The sequence below is a fragment of the Scyliorhinus torazame genome, chromosome 3 (assembly GCF_047496885.1).
Source record: "Scyliorhinus torazame isolate Kashiwa2021f chromosome 3, sScyTor2.1, whole genome shotgun sequence".
NCBI classification, from domain to species: Eukaryota; Metazoa; Chordata; class Chondrichthyes; order Carcharhiniformes; family Scyliorhinidae; genus Scyliorhinus; species Scyliorhinus torazame.
The window spans coordinates 193,507,242-193,530,515 of record NC_092709.1 but is presented as its reverse complement, the minus strand read 5'-3'; the positions used below and the strand labels follow the sequence as shown (position 1 = coordinate 193,530,515).

The window sequence follows — 23,274 nt, the reverse complement described above, 5'->3', positions numbered from 1 at the left end:
TCAAAACAAGGCCATGTGATTCACATTAAAATATCTCTGAAAACTCTTAACACATTTTCCAGGGTCTGGGGGAGAGAGAGAGCAGCTAGTCATTATGCTTCACTGCATAGGAATGCAGGTGGGAATTCATACTTGGATTGGATAGACCAAATTTGTGGGGAGATTAAATGAGACTGAAATATTTACCTGGCTTTAGCTAGAGTGAGAAGTCTCCAGAAAAACGCACACTGTGAAAGACAGCTCTAGAGTTAAAAGTTTCCTGACTAGGAAAGGAGAAATCAGAAGCAAAATCCTAGGAGTTAAGAATCATTTTTGCACTGATTCCAGGGGAATTGAATGTCTGATTAAAGCACAGTATTTGTAAAGTATACCTGATTATGTATTTTTCAGTTATGTTAAATGTTTTGTGTTATAATTTAAAGTATGATTTGCCGAGGAAAATAGTGCTTAGTCAACATTGTTTTTGTTTTGTTTGTTACAGTAAATGTCTTAAAATGTGAAATCTTGTTGCATCATTCAGTTATTAACTGGTAGTTCCAATTTATTTTTTAAAGTTATGAGTCTCAATGGGAATCTTAACATTTTGTCCATTCCCTCATCATGATCCCACTCTTGTGACTTTATCCTTTCAAATACTCAACAACCACCACAGCGATGGAAACAAGAGGGTGATAAAGAGGAAACATTATCACTCGATTTCATACCAACAGCCACCGCTTAGGTACTGACAATCCTGTGTAATTTAGAGAATGGAATAGATATGGGATATGTGTGTGGTAGCATAGTGCAGTAACCTGCAGCCAAGGCAAGGTGCAAAGGTAGCACAGGAACCAACTCGCTAGAGGGAAAGGTTGCACATATGTCCTGCTGTAAATCGGACTCAGATAAGCACTTTGATGGGTTGGACTGCAGAAGAAGACTGATGGGTGTACGTATTAAATGCTTTGTGCATTAGTAAGCCTGTCAGAAAGCCTCAGTGCAATGTCAAGGAGCATGGAGTAGTGTGGCTGTTATGAGGCTTTGCACAGAACTTGAAATCCATCACATCCAATGTGAAAGTGGCGGCCAACTACATTAGCACACTTAAGAATGGAACCGTGACACCATGTGATAGCTTCCTTTGAAACTAAAGCAACAGCCAACCAATGTTCAGATGCTTCTGTGAAAGATCAGATTGAGGTCGTGTGAGGTCAACTTGCTGCCGTGCTGTTGTTATGGCTCTGGATATCAATGTTCAAATGGGCTTGAAGAATATCACAGCATAAGATTTCTGAAGCGTTGCCTAGGTAGAATGACAGTGTTTCCATGAAGCACAAACATGCTGCTCTCTCTCAAAATGACAGCTTTCAGACTCCCATCCCTACCACTCCACCTGTACCCTTACTGTTGTTGTCTGTCAGCCCAAACTTCTGCTGGCTACGTTGAGGTGCTGCAGTCTGAGAACTGCAAGGTCAGCTGTAGGCTCTACTCTAGTGAAAGCATTTTGTAGGAGCACCAGGGGTCAGGCAATGGCACATGGAAGACTAAGAGACTGCACAAGGGTGATTAGTTGACATTTGTATGAAATATGTCATGGCTGAATTTATAAATTTGGATTGGAATGCACATTTTGTGTTGGCTTCTGTTCTTACATTGTGCCCCAAATGGATAAAAGGGAAGAGAAAGTATGGGATTGTAGTGAATGAGGAAATGGGTTTATGCTTACTAATAGTGCTGTCCAATGAGTGATTCACAACCTGCCCAGCAGAAAAGGGATGAATTGATTGCATTCCCTTCCTCTTTGTCTTCCTCCTCAGCTGGTCACTATACAGCTAGTGGTAAGGACTGTTATCTTGTGATGGTAAGATTGTATCGTGTGCAGCAGAAAATCACAAATCTTTACTTCCACCCTGTCACATATTACAGGGCTCTTCTATAATAATAATCGCTTATTGTCACAAGTAGGCGTCAATGAAATTACTGTGAAAAACCCCTAGTCGCCACATTCCAGCGCCTGTTCTGGGAGGCTGGTATGGGAATTGAACCCGCGCTGCTGACATGGTTCTGCATTACAAGCCAGCTGTTTAGTCCTCTGTGCTAAACCAGCCTTCTGGTGTGGTCCAGGTAGCAGAAGTATTATTTCAGCATATTAATGTTCTACTTTAAGACAATTCATGTGGCTGCATGGCTTTTTTTGGGTGCAGACACCTACGTACAAGTTGCCTGCACCATGAATTCATGAACCATGTTGTCAGTGAATAGCCTTTGTCACCAAGTAGCCACCTTCCGGTAACACAGAATGCAGGCATCAGAACTGTTGCACGATACTGGACTTGCATGATTCTCTCTCTGCATGATTCTCTCTACGGTCGCTCACCAGCTGGACATTGAGGGAATGAAATCCCTTTGAGTTATAATACTTCTCAGAGCTGACATGTGGGTATAAATGGCATCCTGCACCATGGGAAAATCTAAAATCTTCATGAGGCAGCATATTTATCCACCTATTTTCTAGCAGAAGAAAATGCTCTCTTGAAATACAGTACCTTACTGACCTTCTGTTAGGAAAACAAAAGTAGTTTTATGGGATTTATATTAGTGATGATAAACATTAAAAAATAAGGTATAGTTTTAAGTGGGTTTAATTTAATGTTGCTGTGCCTAGAAAGGTAAAACCTGTAAGTTGAATTCATGCTGGGTGAAGGTGTTTGTATGTGTGAGAGTGGTTAAGTTCCAACTGTGTTTCTACTGTGCTTAGAGAAGGCTGCAACGTGACGAATAAATGAAAGGCATAGCATGTGGATGTTGCTTAGCAACTGGGTAGAAAAGCTTTTATATTTTAGTTTAGTTTAGTTAATTTGATTGCAGTTGAAGATAGGTAGTAAGAGGGAAGGCAGCTCTAAAAGCTCTGTTTGAAGCAGGGGCGGCATGGTGGCACAGTGGTTAGCACTACTATCTCACAGCTCCAGGGTCCCGGGTTCAATTCTGGCCTTGGGTGACTGTGTGGAGTTTGCACTTTCACCTCGTGTGTGCGTGGGTTTCCTCCGGGTGCTCCGGTTTCCTCCCACAGTCCACTTATGTGCAGGTTGGGTGGATTGGCCAATCTAAATTGCCCCTTAGTGTCCAAAAGATTAGGTGAGGTTTCTGGGTTATGGGGATAGGGTGGAAGTGTGGGCTTAAGTAGGGTGCTCTTTCCAAGGGCCGGCGCAGACTTGATGGGCTGAATGGCCTCTTTCTGCACTGCAAGTTCTATGAAAAGGCCAGAGAGGGAACATTCCTCTCAGCTTTGCTGGAAATAAAGCCATACCACGAAGCAATGGTTAAAAAACAAATGCAGAGATCTGAACAGCAGTTAGTTAAGGAAACTAGAGAAGTGAAGAGAAAAGTATGAGAAATCTGGAGGTAAGTAAATAAAGACTAAGGTAATGTTCAGAAGAATTTGAGGAAGAGTAAACAAAGAGTTCTGAATTAAAGAGACAATTGCAGCAACTAGATTTAAAGTGGGACAGCTGACTTCAGAGGTAGATGGAATGTTTGATGCCATTTTATTACATCCTGGGCATTGTGAGCAGTTTACACAGCAGTCAAGACAAAGAAATCCTAAAGGGATTGGTGTAAGTTCCTGGACTGGATTCACTGTTAAAAGTGGAGATGGAGCTTTCTTGAAGACTACCACTTGGAAAAATCTGGTCTAGATTTTAGAATGCAAATCACTAAGGGAAAGCATTATTATGAAAGAAGACTTTAAAGCGTGTTTTTGGGAGTGGAATTTGAAAACTCTCATGTGACAATCATCTATGGAGATTCTGAGAAGAAATCCATATATGATAACTTGGGTTCAGAGTGGAGTGTGCGTATTTGACCACAGACAATCTGTGTGCTTAAAAGGGACTTTGTGTCACTGGGGACCATTGTAGCTTAAGATGTGCTTTGTAATCCTTGTTCACCTTAAAATCTGTATGTACTTGTTAAGCCATGTGGGGAGTAAAAGAGTATTGTTTTATCCAATTTTTTCATATTTAATAAGTGCTTTTTTCTTGTTGTTAAAACTAATTAGCAGTCCTGTTACTCTGTTCCTCCACATTTTATTTTTAAAAAGTAAAAGTTATGTGGGTGGGATTCTCCGCCGGTGGGATTCTCCATTTTGCTGGCACTCGGGGGTTTCCTGACGGCGTGGGACTTGACCGGCCGGTGTAACGGAGAATCCCGCCTGCAGGTCGGGACTGAAAAGTGGCGTGGCGGGGCGGAGAATCCAGCCCACGGTTCCAATCTGGGATCTTCCCATCCAGTTATAACATCAACTGACATCATAACACCTCTCTTCTACAAGAGTGAGTTTCAGCCTGAGGTGTACAAGTTTGTGGCGGATGCCATTTTTGAGCAAAACAACTGCTGTAAAACCATACGCGAAATAATTTAATTTTGTAGCCACCATCATTTCAGCGATGGAGCAGTGGTGGGTGTGGTCTTCAGGGGAAATTAGTAACAGAGAAAAAAATCACAATCTAAAACAGCATTAAGTTTTGCCATATAAAGAACTAACTTTGCAGTCCATGTGAGTTGTGGGGGAGATGGTGATGCAGTGGTAATGCCATTGGAATGGTGATCCAGAGGCAAAAGCGAATGCTCTGGGTACATGGATTTAATTCCCACCATGGCAGCTAGTGAGAGTTTGAATTCAATTAATAAATCTGGAATACAAAGTTAGTTTTGCTGATGGTAACCATGAAACTAGTATTGATTGTCCTTACCTAGTCTGGACGACACATGACTCCACAACAACAACAATGTGGTTGATTCTTATGTGGCCGAGCAAGCCACTGAGTTCGAGGGTAATTAGGAATGGGCAATAAATGCTGACTTTGCCAGTGACCACCACATTCTATGAAAAAATAAAGAAAAAAAGCTGTCTGCAAAATGGAGCAAATCAATAGTTTGAATAATTCATCAGCCTGGAAATCACTGTTGGTCATGTTACTGTATTATCACGAATATCAAATTGCTCTATCAACTATTTTAATGCAGTTGTTAACACATTTAAAAATGAGCAAATCATTGCCTCTACAATTGCATTAGATATTCACATGATAACATCTTCCACTATAATTTCCAGGCTCCAGTTTTAAGAATAAAACTGATCATCACATTTTACTACAAAGTCTGCTCCTATTTTGAGTTAACCTATTTTCTGATTTCTGCGTTTAATTCCTGCAGCAGCTGCATTCGCTAAAATCAAGACAACAGATCCCACCATCCTTGTTGTTCCTCCCATATTGATTACACTTTAGTATACTAATCTGTATTTTAAATTGAAATGCAGCCAAACTTCATAGAAATTATGCAAATATCAGAAGTTTTATTTAACATTTCAGTTTGGCATTGTGAGGCTGATTAGGTCTGACATGACAACGTGCTCTGTCTTGTTAATCTCAGGGGAGTGATTGGAATTCCGCTCGCTTTGATTGTCATTGGATGGTGCAGTCTATCAGCCTCGAAAATGTTTATCTCCACATTGGCAATGGAGGGACAACAGCTTCTTGTGGCCTACCCTTGCGCATTACTGTATGGAATCTTTGCACTTCTGACCGTTTTCTAACTTCATGATTCCAACTCTAAATGTGCAATTTGAATGAATGTTTTAAATGAATATTATGTTTTCCTTCATGCAATTTTGAGATTCAGCAATAATAAAAACATTGATACCTTTAAAGCCTGTGCACGCTCTCTTGCTTTCTCAGCCAGCTCAGTGATCTTACATTCATCACCATGTATCTCCACTCCATGTTACTGAAAAATTCTGTATTAATAGAGCTTCATTTTGGAGTGTACACTTTCTTCCCATACGGTCGCACCACACTACTCTCATGGAATTTAGGCACAGATCAGCTTGCTTCCCTTACTAAAGCATGCATGGGAGACTCACTTCAATTTAATACATTAAAACAACACGGTTTGCCAGCAAAGGGCAATGGTAATCTTCCAGCTACTTGCACAGCCAACAACACCCTATCGATTATGCTTGGTTCTTTGGAAGGAGCCAAAAGAATCCCAGATCCTAGTAGTGAATTGATTTCCATCAATGAGTCAAGCTGTCTGGTTAGTCAATACAAGTATTGTGGACCTGCTTTACTCAGCAATCAGATTTTAAGCCAGTCACAGAGGATTCACTAGGTTCTGAGCTCCCATCACAAAATATGAAGACAGATGATCTCAAAGATACAACATGATGGTTTATGCTGATATACTGACACATTCCATAGTAAATTGTCAGAATACAATAGATGATGATGGGCCATATTTTGCTGCATCAGGCAGCATCTGACATAATTTAAATTTTCCCCTGAACTCTAGCTCCAAACCTTTTCTTACCAATAAACTTGCGGGAAGTGGTAGCTGATAATTGTGTAGCGAGGAAGCGGAGCACCCAGGACCTGAATGATCAGGGAAAATCGACAGGGCAGCTCCTTAAATAATTAGGTTTAAGGTTAGGGGAATAAATGTAGGAAGGACTATTGATGAGACTGAATTAAAGGGAGTGAATTCTCAAATCAAGTAAAGAAAGAGAAATAAAGAGAGAGAACAAGAACAAAGAACAATGCTGCACAGGAACAGGCCCTTTGGCCCTCCAAACCTGTACCGTCATGGTACCACCCTTGGCCAAAACCCTCAGTACTTCCTTGTGATGTATCCCTCTATACCCATCCTATTAATGTATTTGTCAAGATGCCGTTTGAATGCCGTTAATGTATCTGCTTCCATAACCTCCCCTGGCAACACGTTCCAGGCACTCACCACCCTCTGTGTAAAAAACCTGCCTCGCACATCTCCTCTAAACTTTGCCCCATGGACCTTAAACCTATTCCCCCTGATGACTGACCCCTCCACCCTGGGAAAGAGTGCCTGCCCATCCACTCAGTCCATGCCCCTCATAATCTATCAGGTCACCCCTCAACCTCCGTCGTTCTCATGAAAACAGTCCGAGTCTATTCAGCCTCTCACATAGCTAACACCCTCCAGACCAGGCAACATCCTGGTAATCCTCCTCTGCATCCACTCCAAAGCCTCCACATCCTTCTTGTAGTGTCACAACCAAAATTGTGTGCAATATTCCAAGTGCGGCCTCACCCAGGTTCTATACAACTGTAGCAGGACTTGCCAGTTTTTATACTTGATGTCCCGTCCAATGAAGGGAAGCATTCCGTATGCTTTCTTGACTACCTTGTCCACTTGTGTAGCCACTTTCAAAGATCTGTGGGCCTGCATGCCTAGATCTCTTTGACTTTCTATATTCTTAAGGGTTTTGCCATTTATGGTATATTTCCCCGCTACATTAGACCGACCAAAATGCATTACCTCACATTTGTCTGGATTAAACTCCATTTGCCATTTCTCTGCCCAAGTCTCCAACCTATCGATGTCTTGCTGTATCCTCTGACAATTCTCAACACTATCTGCCACTCCACCAACCTTGGTGTCATCCGCGAACTTACTAATCAGACCAGCTACATTTTCCTCCAAATTGTTTCTGTATACGACAAACAACAGAGGTCTCAGCACAGATCCCTGTGGAACACCACTAGTCACATCCTTCCATTCAGAAAAACACCCTTCTACTGCTGCCATTTGCCTTCTGTGACTTTGCAATTCAGTATCCATCTTACCACCTCACCTCCGATCCCGTGTGACTTCACCTTTTGTACCAGTCTGCCATGAGGCATCTTCGGCGGAATTCTCCAAACCCCTGCCGGGTCGGAGAATCGGCGCGGTGACGCGCGAATCGTGCCACGCCGCCCCGACGTTGGGACACAATTCTCTGCAATGCGGAGAATTGGCAGCATAGGTGCCAGCATGGTTGGCGCGGCGACGGTCGGGGTAGGCGCTGACTTTCCGGCCCCTGCCGGATGGGCTGAACGGCCATCAACAAAAAGCAGAGTCCCGCCGGCGCCGTTCTAACCTGCTCTGGGCCAGCGGGACCTCGGCGTTGAAGGGTCCGGGTGCGGCCTGTGAGGAGGGAGGGGGGTCCGCCCGGGGGGGGCTCCATACTGGCCTGGCTTGCGATCGGGGCCCACCGATCAGCGGGCTGGCCTCTCTGCCCCCGGCCTCCTTTCCTCCACTCCGGCTCCTGTAGCCTTGCGCCGTTTGGTGTCAGGGCCGCCACGGGGAAGAAGGTCACGGCGCATGCGCTAGTTGGCGCCGGCTCAACTGTGCATGCGTGGACCCTGCGGCGCCGGGTTCAGGCCAGGATCGGCAGCTGGGGTGGCAGAGGCCGCTCCAGCGCTGTTCTAGCCCCCTGTGGGCCGCAGAATGGGGTCCTGGAACGGGCACCGACGCCGGAGTAAAACACTCCTGTTTTTACTCCGGCGTAGTCGACACGGTGCTGGTCGGGGTATGCGCCGACTCTCTGGCCCAGGCCAGCACGGGCTGGCGCGCCGATTCTTAGCCGCCCGTTGGGAGAATCCTTGTCAAAGGCTTTACTGAAGTCCATGAAAACAACATCCACCTCATGAATCATCTTTGTCACCTCCTCAAAAAACTCGATCAAGTTAATGAGGCACGACCTCCCCTTCACAAAACCATGCTGTCTATCGCTAATGAGTCCATTTGTTCCCAAATGGGAATAAATCCTATCCCTGAGAAAGAATGATTGAATAAAGAGAGAAAAGAGAAAGCAAAACAAAAAACAAATTTTACATATCTAAAACCGCCTGCAAAATTCAAAAGCTAAAGGATTGAACCTGCACACAAACAATGATTAATCTTGGGTGCTAGAGAGGTTGATTAGCAGTCATTAATATTTATCATACCGTTAAATGGGGGTGAGAGTTGTGATGTCGAGATTTATATTACTCTGGTGAATTTAGTGAGGTATCAATGGACAAATATTGTACATAAAATGGGAAATCTAAGGGCGAAAGCTAAGAGGCAGCATGGTGGTGATGCTCGATCAATAATTCTCGACCAATTTGCTAGAGCTGTTGGGGAGGGTTTAAACTAATGGGGCAGGGGGATGGGAACTGATGCAGGAAGTTGGAAGGTAGTAAAACAGGGACAGAAACAAAAGGCAGTAAGGGGGAAAGTGTAAGGCAGAGAAGCCATAGTCAAAAATCAAAAAGGGCGAGAGTACAAGGTACAGTGACTGAGGGGAGCTCAGTGAATAGGACCATAGATCATAGATCATAGATCATAGAATTTACAGTGCAGAAGGAGGCCATTCGGCCCATCGAGTCTGCACCGGCTCTTGGAAAGAGCACCCTACCCAAGGTCCACACCTCCACCCTATCCCCATAACCCAGTAACCCCACTCCACACTAAGGGCAATTTTGGACACTAAGGGAAATTTATCATGGCCAATCCACCTAACCTGCACATCTTTGGACTGTGGGAGGAAACCGGAGCACCCGGAGGAAACCCACGCACACACGGGGAGGATGTGCAGACTCCGCACAGACAGTGACCCAAGCCGGAATCGAACCTGGGACCCTGGAGCTGTGAAGCAATTGTGCTATCCACAGTGCTACCGTGCTGCCCAGTAAAACTAAAAGGAATAAAACGGGAAGTAAAAACATAAATGGAAAGCGACGCGGCAGGTTGGTACATGAAGATATGGGTTCAACGACAAGGAAAATTAGGAGAAAAGTTAAGAGGAAATATAACTTAGGAGAGGTTACTGATCGAGGTGTTAAGATTCAGAGCAGAGGTAAAAAAAAGCCAACATAAGTGTACTTTACCTGAATGCTCATAGTATTCGGAATAAGGTAAATGAGTTGGTGGCTCAAATCATCGTGAATGACTATGATTTAGTGGCCATTACTGAAACATGGTTAAAGGATGGTCACGACTGGGAGTTAAATATCTAAGGGTATCAAACTATTCGGAAGGACAGAGTGGATGGTAAGGGAGGTGGTGTAGCTCTGTTATTTAAGGATGACATCCGGGCAATAGTAAGGGATGATATCGGTGCTATGGAGGATAAGGTTGAATCCATTTGGGTGGAAATCAGGAATGGTAAGGCAAAAAAGTCACTGATAGGAGAAGCCTATAGGCCACCAAATAGTAACATTATGGTAGGGCAGGCAATAAACAAAGAAATAACGGATGCATGTAGAAATGGTACAGCAGTTATCATGGGGGATTTTAATCTACATGTCGATTGGTTTAACTAGGTTGGTCAAGGCAGCCTTGAGGAGGAGTTTAGAGAATGTATCCGCGATAGTTTCCTAGAACAGTATGTAATGGAACCTACGAGGGAACAAGCGGTCCTAGATCTGGTCCTGTGTCATGAGACAGGATTGATTCATGATCTCATGGTTAGGGATCCTCTCGGAAGGAACGATCACAAAATGGTGGAATTTAAAATACAGATGGAGGGTGAGAAGGTAAAATCAAACACTAGTGTTTTGTGCTTAAACAAAGGAGATTACAATGGAATGAGAGAAGAACTAGCTTAGGTAGACTGGGAGCAAAGACTTTCTGGTGAAACAGTTGAGGAACAGTGGAGAACCTTCCAAGCGAATTTCCACAGTGCTCAGCAAAGGTTTATACCAACAAAAAGGAAGGACGGTAGAAAGAGGGAAAATTGACCGTGGATAGCGAAGGAAATAAGGGAGAGTATCAAATTGAAGGAAAAAGCATACAAAGTGGCAATGATTAGTGGGAGACTAGAGGACTGGGAAATCTTCAGGGGGCAACAGAAAGGTACTAAAAAAGCTATAAAGTAGAGTAAGATAGATTATGAGAGTAAACTTGCTCAGAATATAAGAACAGATAGTAAAAGTTTCTACAAATATATAAAACAAAAAAGAGTGGCTAAGGTAAATATTGGTCCTTTAGAGGATGAGAAGGGAGATTTAATAATGGGAGATGAGGAAATGGCTGAGGAACTGAACAGGTTTTTTGGGTCGGTCTTCACAGTGGAAGACACAAATAACATGCCAGTGACTGATAGAAATGAAGCTATGACAGGTGAGGACCTTGAGAGGATTGTTATCACTAAGGAGATAGTGATGGGTAAGCAAATGGGGCTAAAGGTAGACAAGTCTCCTGGCCCTGATGGAATGCATCCCAGAGTACTAAAAGAGATGGCTAGGGAAATTGAAAATGAACTAGTGATAATTTACCAAAATTCACTAGACTCTATGGTGGTCCCGGCGGATTGGAAATTAGCAAATGTGACAGCACTGTTTAAAAAAGGAGGTAGGCAGAAAACGGGTAATTATAGGCCAGTGAGCTTAACTTCGGTAGGAGGGAAGATGTTGGAATCTATCATCAAGGAAGAAATAGCAAGGCATCTGGATCGAAATTGTCCCATTGGGCAGACGCAGCATGGGTTCATAAAGGGCAGGTTGTGCCTAACTAATTTAGTGGAATTTTTTTGAGGACATTACTAGTGCGATAGATAACGGGGAGCCAATGGATGTGGTATATCTGGATCTCTAGAAAGCCTTTGACAAGGTGCCACACAAAAGGTTGCTGCATAGGATAAAGATGGCATTAAGGGGATAGTAGTAGCATGGATAGAGGATTGGTTAATGAATAGAAAGCAAAGAGTGGGGATTCATGGGTGTTTCTCTTGTTGGCAATCAGTAGCTAGTGGTGTCCCTCAGGAATCAGTGTTGGGCCCACAATTGTTCACAATTTACATAGATGATTTGGAGTTGGGGACCAAGGGCAATGTGTCCAAGTTTGCAGACGACACTAAGATGAGCGGTAAAGCAAAAAGTGCAGAGGATACTGGAAGTCTGCAGAGGGATTTGGATAGGTTAAGTGAATGGGCTAGCGTCTGGCAGATGGAATACAATGTTGACAAATGTGAGGTTATCCATTTTGGCAGGAATAACAGTAAAAGGGATTATTATTTAAATGATAAAACATTGAAACATGCTGCTGTGCAGAGAGACCTGGGTGTGCTAGTGCATGAGTCGCAAAAAAGTTGGTTTACAGGTGCAACAGGTGATTAAGAAGGCGAATGGAATTTTGTCCTTCATTGAGGGATGGTGTTTAAGACTAGCGAGGTTATGCTGCAATTGTATAAGGTGTTAGTGAGGCCACACCTGGAGTATTGTGTTCAGTTTTGGTCTCCTTACTTGAGAAAGGACGTACAGGTGCTGGAGGGTGTGCAGAGGAGATTCACTAGGTTACTCCCAGAGCTGAAGGGGTTGGATTATGAGGAGAGGTTGAGTAGACTGGGACTGTACTCGTTGGAATTTAGAAGGATGAGGGGGGATCTTATAGAAACATATAAAATTATGAAGGGACTAGATAGGATAGATGCGGGCAGGTTGTTTCCACTGGCGGGTGAAAGCAGAACTAGGTGGCATAGCCTCAAAATAAGGCAATTAAACTAAGGCTAAAATGAGCAACAGGTCCATCTGCAGAAACCCTCCTCCATAGGTACACACTTGGTTTCTGGCTCCTTTATCCCTCTTTATTCTCTCCGCTGTTACCGCCCAATGGTATATTGCAGGTTTGGGAGGGCTAGGCCACCCATGGATATCTTCTCTGCAGGACTCTCTTTTGGATCCTTGCATTCTTCCCGCCCTTCACAAAGGCCATAAGCAGTTTGTCCAGTGAGTTGGAAAAGGCCTTGGGGATGTAGATTGGGAGGGATCTAAACCGGAAGAGCAACCTGTGCAGTATGTTCATTTTGATCATTTGCACCCCGGGGGGGGGGGGGGGGGGGGGGTGCATTAGGCTGGTTATAACAGGCCACATGTGGCGACTGGGAACAAAATGGCGCCGCAAGCAACCACTTTAGAGGGTCCCTGGACAAAGGGAAACCCCGGAGTGCAGGGGCGCACCCACATGGCGAACTCACATTTGGCGGCCATGTTAGATGCCCCATGGACAAAGTGAAACCCCTGAGCACAGATACCTGATCTCATGGGGAGAACTGTTAACGTGGCCATCTTGGATGGCCCTCTAACAAAGGGAAACCCCAGAGTGCGGGGGCACGCCTAACAAGTAAGTATGGTTGATCCCGCAGGAAGGGAGGACAATATCTCCCTATCAGAATAGTCACCTGGAACATCAGAGGACTTAATTTCCCAGTGAAAAGATCCAGAGTCTTCACCTCCCTGAAAATGAAACCAACATAGTCTTCCTCCAAGAGATGCACCTGAAGGAGAAGAACCGACTACGGGTAAGGAAGGGCTGGGTGGGACATTCCTGCTATGGGACGAGGGCCAGCGGCGTAGCCATTTTGCTAATAAAGACAGTTATGGATCCAGGCGGACGGTGTGTCATGGTCAGCTGTGTCCTAGACGGGGCACCGATAGTCCTCCTTAACGTGTATGCTCCCAAATGGGACGACACAGAGTTTATAAAGAAGGCCATGGTGTAAATTCCCGACATAAATACACACTGACTGATCATGGGGTGGGACTTTTACTGTGTACAGGACCCATAGACGGACAGGTCGAACCCCAAAACGGGGAAGACCTCCAATATGGAAAAGAACTCAGCCTATTCATGGAGCAGATCGGGATGGTGGACCCATGGTGATTCATCCACCCAGGGGAGGAGAAATTCTCCTTCTTCTCCCAAGTACATAACGTCTATTTTCAGATCGACTTCTTTGTAGTGGGGAAACCGGTGCTTCTAGAGCTGGTAAGAGCGGAATACTCTGCGATCCTAAACTCTGCTCCATATTACATGGATGTAAGGTTGGAGACGGGTCGTGACCAATGCCCCCCATGGAGGTTGGACACGGCCCTACTGGCCGATAAGGCTTTTTGCGATAAAATATCACAGGCCATAGACAAGTATATTACTAATAACCAGAACAAGGAGGTCTCACCCTCCACGTTCTGGGAGGCGTTGAAAGCTGTGATCGGTGGAGAAATTATCACTTACAAAGCACAAAGAGATAGGGAAGAGAGGACAGCTAGGCAACAGTTAGTTGACTCCATACTGGAAGTACACCGGCGATACTCTGAGGCCTCTGATGTGTTGGGTAAGCTGGGTCTGCGAGGACTGCGTTTACCAGAGCAGTGAGAGAGACAGGCTACCAACACTTGGAGAAGTACAACTCTATTTTCTTTAGCTATGAGCTGTTAAACATATTTGCACTGTGGGTTGACACTATGTTAGGTTGACTGGAGACCTGAGGCTAACCTGACCAGACTATACTGCTAGCACATGGTAGATGTTCGTGTTACTGATCATGGACTCTGGTTGTCTCAGAGGCTGCATCCCGAATGAGTGGGAAAACTAGTGCCCTCTGGCTATATAGTGGCCGTGTCCCGTCTGGTGATTGGCTGCTGTGTTCTGTGTGTTGATTGGTCTTTCAGCGTGTCAGTCAGTGTCTGTCTCTGCACCATCATATACTTGTGTGTATATTATGACATCTCCCCTTTTTGAAAAAAAAAATTGTGTACGTGGCAATAAATAGTGTGGTAAGTGAATGTTTCTGACTATGTGGAGAATATGTGAGCATATTTACAGGACTATATACAAAAATGTTAACATATCTACACGGGAAAGTGTCCAGTGCAGATAGACTGTATGTAACAAAACACGGGACATGAATAACAGTATGTGCAAACTAGCGAACAAATAACCAGGGTAACGAAACAATCAGTCCATGAGTTTAGAGAGTTCATAAATTCAGGCAGTTCATAAATTCAGTCTCTGTGGTGGGCGACGAATTCTGGTTGACCGCCGCAAGGGTGGGTCAGGGGCCGCCTGCTCTGGAACGGGCGGGACTGTGTCAGTGGCAGAGGGTGGCAACAGAAGAGGCAGATCTGCGAGCTCTTGGGCGGGCCTGTCCTGAGGGCGAGGCAGGGCATCATGATCTGGCGGCGAGCGTGGAAGGAGCCGCAGTGCCTGCCTATTTCGGCGAAGAAAAGAGCCGTCCTGCATACGAACCAGGAACGACCTGGCGGCCACTTGCTTGATTACCACCGCGGCGGCAGACCAGCCACCTTCAGGAAGTTGTACACGAACCTGGTCATCAGGAACGAGAGCAGGGAGATCTGTGACGCGGGCGTTGTACGGCGACTTGTGTTGGGCCCGAGACAGTAGCATTCGACGCAGGACCGGAAAGTTATCCAAGTCTGGGGCATGTATTGCAGGCACCGTCGTTCATAATGTGCGGTTCATTAATACTTGAGCTGGTGACAGGCCAGTGGACAATGGAGTTGACCTGTAGGCAAGTAGTGCGAGGTAAAAGTTGGATCCCGCATCGGCCGCTTTGCACAGGAGGCGTTTGACAACGTGTACCCCCTTCTCAGCTTTGCCATTCGACTGGGGGTAGTGGGGACTTGAGGTGACGTGCGTGAAATTATACTGCCGGGCAAAGCTGGACCACTCCTGACTGGCAAAACACAGGCCATTATCGGACATGGCCGTGAGTGGGATGCCATAGCGAGCAAAAGTCTCCTTGCACGCACGGATGACCGCTGTTGACGTGAGGTCATGCAGCCTAACTACCTCTGGGTAGTTAGAGAAGTAGTCCACTATGAGGACTTTGTCCCAGCCTAGTGCATGGAAAAGATCAATGCCAACCTTGGTCCAGGGGGAACCTTGGACCAGGGGGACGACACCAGTTCATGTGGCTGCAAGGTCTCTTTTGGCTGAGCTGGCTGGAACCACTGGCATGTCAGGAAGTTGAGAATGGCGTTGGTGATGTCATGGTTAATGCCAGGCCAGTACACTGCCTCACGGGCCCACCGTCAGCACTTCTCCAACCCCAGGTGACCCTCATGGAGCTGCTCAAGGACGAGCTCCCGCATACTGTGCAGGATGACGATCCTGTCCAACTTTAGCAGAATTCCATCTACCACTGCCAGGTCATCTTTGATGTTGTAAAATTGCGGGCATTGGCCCTTGAGCCATCATTGGCTGTTTCACGACGAATCTGGATGAGTCGTTCGTCCGTGGCAGACAAGTTAGATGCGCAGAACTCAACATGAGCATCAATTTGGCACACGAAGCCCGACGGCTCGCATGGCGTAGTGACAGAACGGGAGAGTGCATCGGCGACGATGAGCTCCTTCCCTGGGGTATAGACCAGTTTGAAGTCATACCGCCTGAGTTTAAGGAGGATGCGTTGCAGGCGTGGCGTCATATCGTTAAGGTCCTTCTGTATAATGCTGAGCAGTGGCCTGTGGTCCGTTTCGACCGTAAATTTGGGGAGTCCATAGACGTAGTCGTGGAATTTGACAATTCCCGTGAGGAGGCCCAGGCACTCTTTTTCGATTTGCGCATAGCGTTTCTCGGTGGGCGTCATTGCACGCGATGCGTATGCGACTGGAGCCCATGAGGAGGCGTCGTCGCGTTGGAGGAGCACTGCTCCAATGCCAGACTGGCTCGCATCAGTGGAGATCTTCGTCTCCTTGGCAGGGTCGAAGAATGCCAATACCGGGGCCTTGGTGAGTTTTGGCCAAAATTCACGCCACTCTTGCTCGTGGGCGGGGAGCCATTGGAGTTCGATTGTCTTCTTCACCAGATTGCGGAGAGCTGTGGTGTGGGATGCGAGGTTGGGGATGAACTTCCCCAGGAAGTTGACCATGCCCAGGAAGCGGAGGACCGCCTTCTTGTCCTCCGGTGTCTTCATGGCATTGATTGCCGACACCTTGTCTGCATCCAGCTGCACACCAAACTGTGATATGTGGTCGCCGAGGAATTTTAGTTCTGTTTGACCAGAGCATTTGGCTCTGTTGAGGCGAAGGCCATGCTTGCTCATGGATTCTCTGGAAGACGCGTTGGAGGCGATCAATGTGTTCCTGCGGGGTGGTAGACCAGACGATGATGTCGTCTACATATACCCGCACCCCTTTGATGCCCTCCATCATCTGCTCCATTATTCGGTGGAACACCTCCGAGGCTGAGGTGATGCCAAATGGCATCTGGTTGTAACAAAACCGGCCAAATGGGGTGTTAAAGGTGCAGAGCTTCCGACTGGATGCGTCAAGTTGTATCTGCCAGAACCCCTTGGATGTGTCCAGCTTTGTGAAAAATTTGGCGCGAGCCATATCACAGGTGAGTTCTTCACGCTTTGGGATAGGGTAGTGTTCCCTCATGATGTTACGGTTCAGGTCTTTGGGGTCGATGCAGATGCGTAGTTCTCCGGATGGTTTCTTAACACACACCATGGAGATGACCCAGTCGGTTGGTTCTGTTACTTTAGATATGACGCCCTGGTCCTGGAGGTCCTGCAGCTGCTGCTTGAGGCGGTCCTTGAGGGGTGCCGGTATCCGGTGAGGTGCATGAACCACAGGCGTGGCATTTGGTTTAAAAAGAATTTTGTACGTGTATGGGAGTGTGCCCATGCCCTCGAAAACGCTGTGGTATCGAGTGATGATGTTCTTCAGTTTTGTTTGAAAGTCAGCGTCCGGTGATGCTGAAGCCTCAGTGGGTGACATGGAGTGAACCCTTTGGTCGAGGTTTAGGATCTTGCACGTCTGATCACCGAGCAGGGAAGCTTTAGTGGCCCCTCGAATCTCGAAGGGCACGGTGGCCTTTAAGGACTACAAGGACATTGTAGTTGAGAAGCTGGCAGGCGGATGGAAGGATGGTCGGCTTAACGTGGAGGCTGTCCAGGTCAGACCGCGCAATGAGGTTGGCTGGAGCGCCGGTGTCCAGCCTGAATCGGATGCGAGATTTGTTGACCGTGTGGGTGGCACACCACTCATCGTCTGGATCAATGCTCATCACTGGGAAGGGCTTGGCCTTTTTCCTTTGAAGCACCGTGTGCTTGGTGGTGATGTCCCCCGGAATGGGGATTTGAGATCCTCGGTGTCAGGGTGTGGAACCATGTCGGGGTCGGAATCGGTGACCAGTTGTTGTACGGTTCGGACGTCCTTGTGCTGCTGGTGGGAGCGATGGGAGGCAGGTGCTTGAGCAGACCTGCACAGGGCTGCATAGTGGCCAAGCTTGCCACACTGGAGACAGCGTCGAGATTTCGCGGGACATTGCTGCTTTAAGTGGGAGGAGCCACAGTTGTCGCACGTCATGATGTCAGAACGCGCATTGCGCCACTGCGCATGCGCGGTGCGGTCGTATGTAGTGCGCGCCTCCGCAGTTCGGTCTTTGGCCTCACCGTCCCATCGGTCGTTGCGCGCATGCGCGGGAGCCCGAGGAAAGCGGGCAAAGTGGTCGCCCTCATCCAGGCTCAGGCCCTGGAGCTGTTTTACAGCCTGCACCCACTCTGCTTCGTGGGGGCCTTGCCGTGCCGCCTCTGCTGCTTGAATGTGCGAGTATCGATTAGTGCTGTGCTCATGTAGAACGCAGGTTTCGATGGCTATAGCGAGGGTGAGCTGTTTAACTTTGAGGAGCTGCTGGCGTAGGGGGTCTGAGTGCACACCGAAAATGATCTGATCGCGGATCATTGAATCGGAGGTGGAGCCGTAATAGCAGGATTGCGCGAGGATGCGAAGATGGGTGAGGAAAGATGGAAAAGGTTCATCCTTACCCTGCAGATGCTGTTGAAAGACGAAGCGTCCAAAACTTTAGTTGACTTCGATGTCACAGTAGCTATCGAATTTGAGCAGGACTGTCTTGAACTTGGACTTGTCCTCACCTTCAGCGAATGTGAGGGAGTTGAAAATATGGATGGCATGGTACCCGGCCATGGAGAGAAAGAGAGCATTCTTTCTGGCATCCGAGGCAGCTTCCAGGTCGGTAGCTTCGAGGTACAGTTGAAACTTTTGTTTAAAAATCTTCCAGTTCGCACCGAGGTTGCCGGTGATGCGGAGCGGTGGGGGAGGGCGGACGCTGTCCATACGACCGGATGGCTGATCGCTGGTCGAAGGCAGATTATTTCAGGGTAGGTCCATCAAACTCACGTACTGGTACCATGATGTGTTGGGTATGCTGGGTCTGCGAGGACTGCGTTTACCAGAGCACTGAGAGAGACTGGCTACCAACACTTGTAGAAGTACAACTCTATTTTATTTACCTATGAGCTGTTAAACATATTTGCACTGTGGGTTGACACTGTGTTAGGTTGACTGGAGACCTGAGGCTAACCTGACCAGACTATACTGCTGACACATGGTAGATGTTTGTGTTACTGATCATGGACTCTGGTTGTCTCAGAGGCTGCATCCCGAATGAGTGGGAAAATTAGTGCCCTCTGGCTATATAGTGGTCGTGTCCTGTCTGGTGATTGGCTGCTGTGTTCTGTGTGTTAATTGGTCTTTCAGTGTGTCAGTCAGTGTCTGTCTCTGCACCATCATATACTTGTGTGCATATAATGACAGCCTCCACTGTAGAGCTCCTGGCGATAGATGGACTTTGACCTGCTCTCCACGAGGAAAGCAGTGCACCAACTCCGCCAGGCACGAGGGACCCTGTAAGAGCATGGAGACAAGGGTAGCTGCCTGCTGGCTCATCAGCTGGAAAGCAGGCAGCCACAAGGGAAATAGCACAGATCCGCGATAGCAGAGGCAAATTAGTAGTTGAAAGACAAGGTCAACAAGGCGTTTGAGACCTCCTACCAGGGGCTGTACACCTCAGAGGCCCAGTAGGGGACTTGAGGATGAAACAGTTCCTCAGCGGACTGGACAAGTCAGTCGTGGGGGAGCACCGGAAATAGGGCCTGGAAGCACCACTAGAACTGGGAGAGTTCATGCTCAGTATTAGCTCCATGCAGGTGGGGAAGGTGCCGGGACTGGATGGTATCCCGGCGGACCTCTACAAAAGATTCGCAACAGCACTGGCCCCACAGCTGCGGGGGATGTTCACAGACTCGCTGGCGAGGAGCACCCTTCCGCCTACGCTAGCAGAAGCCTCAATATCACTGACACGTAAAAAAGACAAAGACTCAACAAAATGCGGTTCCTACAGACACATCTCACTGCTAAATGTAGATGCGTAGATACTGGCCAAGGTCCTAGCCAGAGGTGGTAGCAGAAGATCAGACTGGCTTTGTCAAAGATAGACAGCTAACTTCGAACATCAGGTGTCTGCTGAACGTGATCATGACCCCATCCGGGGAGAGAACACCTGAGGTCGTCATCTCCCTGGATGTAGAAAAGGGCTTCGACAGAGTTGAATGGAAGTACCTCATGGAGGTACTGGAGCGGTTCGTGCTGGGAACAGGGTTCACCGCCTGGGTGAAAGTCCTGTACAACGTTCCCACGGTGAGCATACGAACAAACACTATCAGCTCTAACTACATCCAGCTGCATAGAGGCACAAGACAGGAATTCCTGTGTCCCCGCTGCTGTTCGCCCTAGCGATCAAACCATTAGCGATCGCGTTTAGGGCGTCAAAGAATTGGAAAGGGATCTGAAGAGGAGACAGAGAGCACAGGGTCTCGCTCTATGCTCCTGCTCCTGCTCCTCTCCATCACGGAGCAGTGAAGCAGCATGCAAGAAATCATGGTGCTCTTGAAAGAGTTTGGAGCCTTCTTGGGCTACAAACGTAACCTGATAAATGTCATTTTCATGAACATAACGGTGAATCAGGCAGCCATATTTAGCCATGCATTTGCTCTTCACTTGAAGTTACTGTACCTTTCTCTCATAAATAGCAGTCAGCACTAAAGGCTTTGCCATTATTTTGACAAGTTGTTCCCTGATAAATTGCATTGGATGTCACATTGATCACAGTAAATAAAATGGAAAAGATGTTAGCTTTAAAGATGTACAAAAAGATTATGGCCCTCAATATCCATGGCTGTTGTTCTGTTGCACATTTTAACTTAATCAGAAAAGTGATGGAAACCACAAAACACGAGCCTACAAAGGAGAATTCTTGACATGCACCAGCATTTTTGGAAGGTATTGTACCATTCACCTTGGGGTTACCGTAAAAGGCCTGAGAGCAGAGTGATGCCAATTCCGTTAAGTGCCATTTTCTGCTCAGCGCTACAATGCAGAGTTTGTGGGCATTTCTTTGGACTCGGCGGTTCGGATCAAATATGAAAGCTTTCATGAAAGCTGATAGATCCTGTTTCGGGTTTAATTAGATTATTTTTCTTTGGCAATTACTTGCTAATGAGTATGATTGTCCACCTCAGAAACTCCGTGTCACGGGTCATGGGTTCTGTGGGTTCTTGCGTGGCTGATGAGCTCGATTCAAGAGACGCACCTTTGACTGCTCATTTGGCAGATGTTTCCAAGAGGAGAAATTGGTCCTTGGAATGTCGATCGCTGTGATTCATTTCTCAGGCTGCTTTTCCGGGCTTCCTCTTGCCTCGGGTGTCCTCGAAGAATTGTGTCCCTTCAATCAGGAAGTTCCTCTAAGTAGGTCTCTCCTGAGCAAGAGCCTCCCAGGCATGTTGCATTTCTTAAGGTAATCCCTCCGGGTGTCTTTGAAGCGCTTCCTTTGTCCTCTTGTTCAGGAGCCTTCCTTAAGCCAGGAGAAGATTTGCTTTGGCAGTTGGGATTCTGACATTCTAAGCCTATGGCTGGCTCAACGGAGTTGGTTTCGGATGATCATGGCCTCAATGCTGGTGCTCTTTGCTCCTTCAAGGACACCGATGTTAGCATGCCTGTCCTCCCAGCTGATGCAGAGAAACAGTCTCAGACAGGATTGATGGTACCTGTCCAGGGCCTTGAGGAGGCTTCTGCATGCAGTCCACATTTCTGAGCCGTATAGAAGAGTTGGTCAGACATCCATCTTGAACATGAGGATCTAGGTGTCAGCACGAATGTCGCGATAATCAAAGACCCGTCCATAGTTAACCGAAGGAGACAATCATGGATTGGATACGATGTTGGATCGCTGCATCAATGTCAGCCTTAGGTGTGAGGTGATTCCCCAGGGAGAGGAAATGTTCCACATTTGATAGGGTTTCTCCATTACCTTGATGGAGGGAGAGATTGGATCGTGTCCTGAGGTGGGTTTGTAAAGGATTTTGAGTCTTCCTGAGGTTGAGGCTGAGACCGATTCTTCGGTATACTTCTACGAAAGTGTCAAGCCTGGCTTGGAGATTCTCTTCTGAGAGAGTGGAGATGGCGACGTCATCCGTGTACAGAAATTCCATGAGCTATGGCAGCGTCATTTTCTTCTTGGATTCCTCTAGTTGAGGTTGAAAAGTTTTCCGTCCATCCTGTAGACAATGCCCCCTCCACTAGGAAGCTTGTTCTTGACAAGGTGAAGTGTGGTGGCGATGAAAGTGGAGGAATGGTTGGGGCGATGATGCACGATGATGATCAGATTTCTGATTTTTTTCCATCGGTGAGGACTGTCGCCGGCATCTTAACATGGACAGCCGACCTTTGGCACCGTCTTCCATAGCACTTTCCGATTGACTGAGTGTGGTAAACCACTGTAGTATATAATATGTGTATTGTGGTAAACGGCTACTGTATTACATGTAATGTGGTAAACCACTGCCCAATGGCTCCGCCTCCCTTCAGGCCCGGTATAAAGGTGGCTGGTCTCCGCTCCTGACCAAGTTCGGAATCAGAGGCCAGGAGGCTTTCTGTTTAGTTTATTAAAGCCTCAGTTATGTTCACTACTCGTCGTGTGTTATTGATGGCACATCAATTTAATAAACTAAACTTCTAAGATGAATTCATCGCTCAAGCCTGATCGCCTGAAGCTGGACCCACAGGCAGGCAATGCCACTGCAGCATTCGAGCACTGTCTAAGCTGCTTCGAAGCGTACCTCGGATCCTCCACCGAGGACTTCACTGACCTCCAAAAGAAGTAGATCATCAACGCATGGGTGAGCCTGCACGTTTTCCTTCTCATCAGGGACGCCCCCTCGTATACGGAGGCGATAATGCTGCTGAAGGGACAATATGTAAAGTCTGTAAACGAGGTGTATGCTAGGCACCTTCTTGCCAATGAGGCGACAACGCCCTGGGGAATCATTAGCAGAATTCCTGCGTGCCTTGCGGGTACTCGGCCGGAACTGTGATTGCCAGACGGTATCGACTACCCAACACGCGGAGCTGTTGATCAGTGACGTCTATGTCACAGGCATGAAATCGAACTACATCCGCCAACGCCGGAAGCCCAAAGTGCTACTTTTGCGGCTAGGGTAAGCATCCCAGACAACACTGCCCTGCACGGAATGCGACTTGAAATGGGTGTGGGAGGAAGGGCCACTTTGCGAAAGCCTGCCAGGCCCGATCTCTCCCTAAAACCCCTAGGCCCAGCAGTGCTGCCTGCTGGCTGTCGGGGCCGTGCCAGCTGCCGTGCCACCCGCCATGTGTGACCCGTGGGCGCCGCCATCTTTGCCGCCATCTTTGATTTCGCCCGCCACTCGTGACCCATGGGGGCCACCATCTTTGACGCCATCTTGTACTCCACCCGCCACGTGCGACCCATGGGGGCCGCCATCTTTGACGCCATTTCCGATGCCACCCGCCACGTGCGACCCATAGGTCCGCCATC

General features: G+C 47.3%; 1 protein-coding gene and 1 long non-coding RNA gene across 3 annotated transcripts in view; one reads left to right on the top strand and one right to left on the bottom strand.

Moving 5' to 3' along the window:
- Positions 1–5,689, top strand: part of LOC140408867 (protein YIPF5-like) — a 70,442-nt gene extending 64,753 nt beyond the window's left edge. Inside the window, exon 6 of one of the 2 annotated variants that reach the window (XM_072496677.1) lies at positions 5,413–5,689. In XM_072496677.1, coding sequence (XP_072352778.1) covers positions 5,413–5,575 — 163 coding nt within the window. In that variant the 3' untranslated portion in view covers positions 5,576–5,689. The other variant, XM_072496678.1, reaches the window with a different exon arrangement.
- Positions 1–23,274, bottom strand: part of LOC140408868 (uncharacterized) — a 153,371-nt gene that overhangs the window by 27,046 nt on the left and 103,051 nt on the right. The window contains exon 2 of the long non-coding RNA XR_011940227.1: positions 4,731–4,861. This is a non-coding gene — a long non-coding RNA (uncharacterized lncRNA). The remainder of the gene's footprint in view (positions 1–4,730; positions 4,862–23,274) is intronic.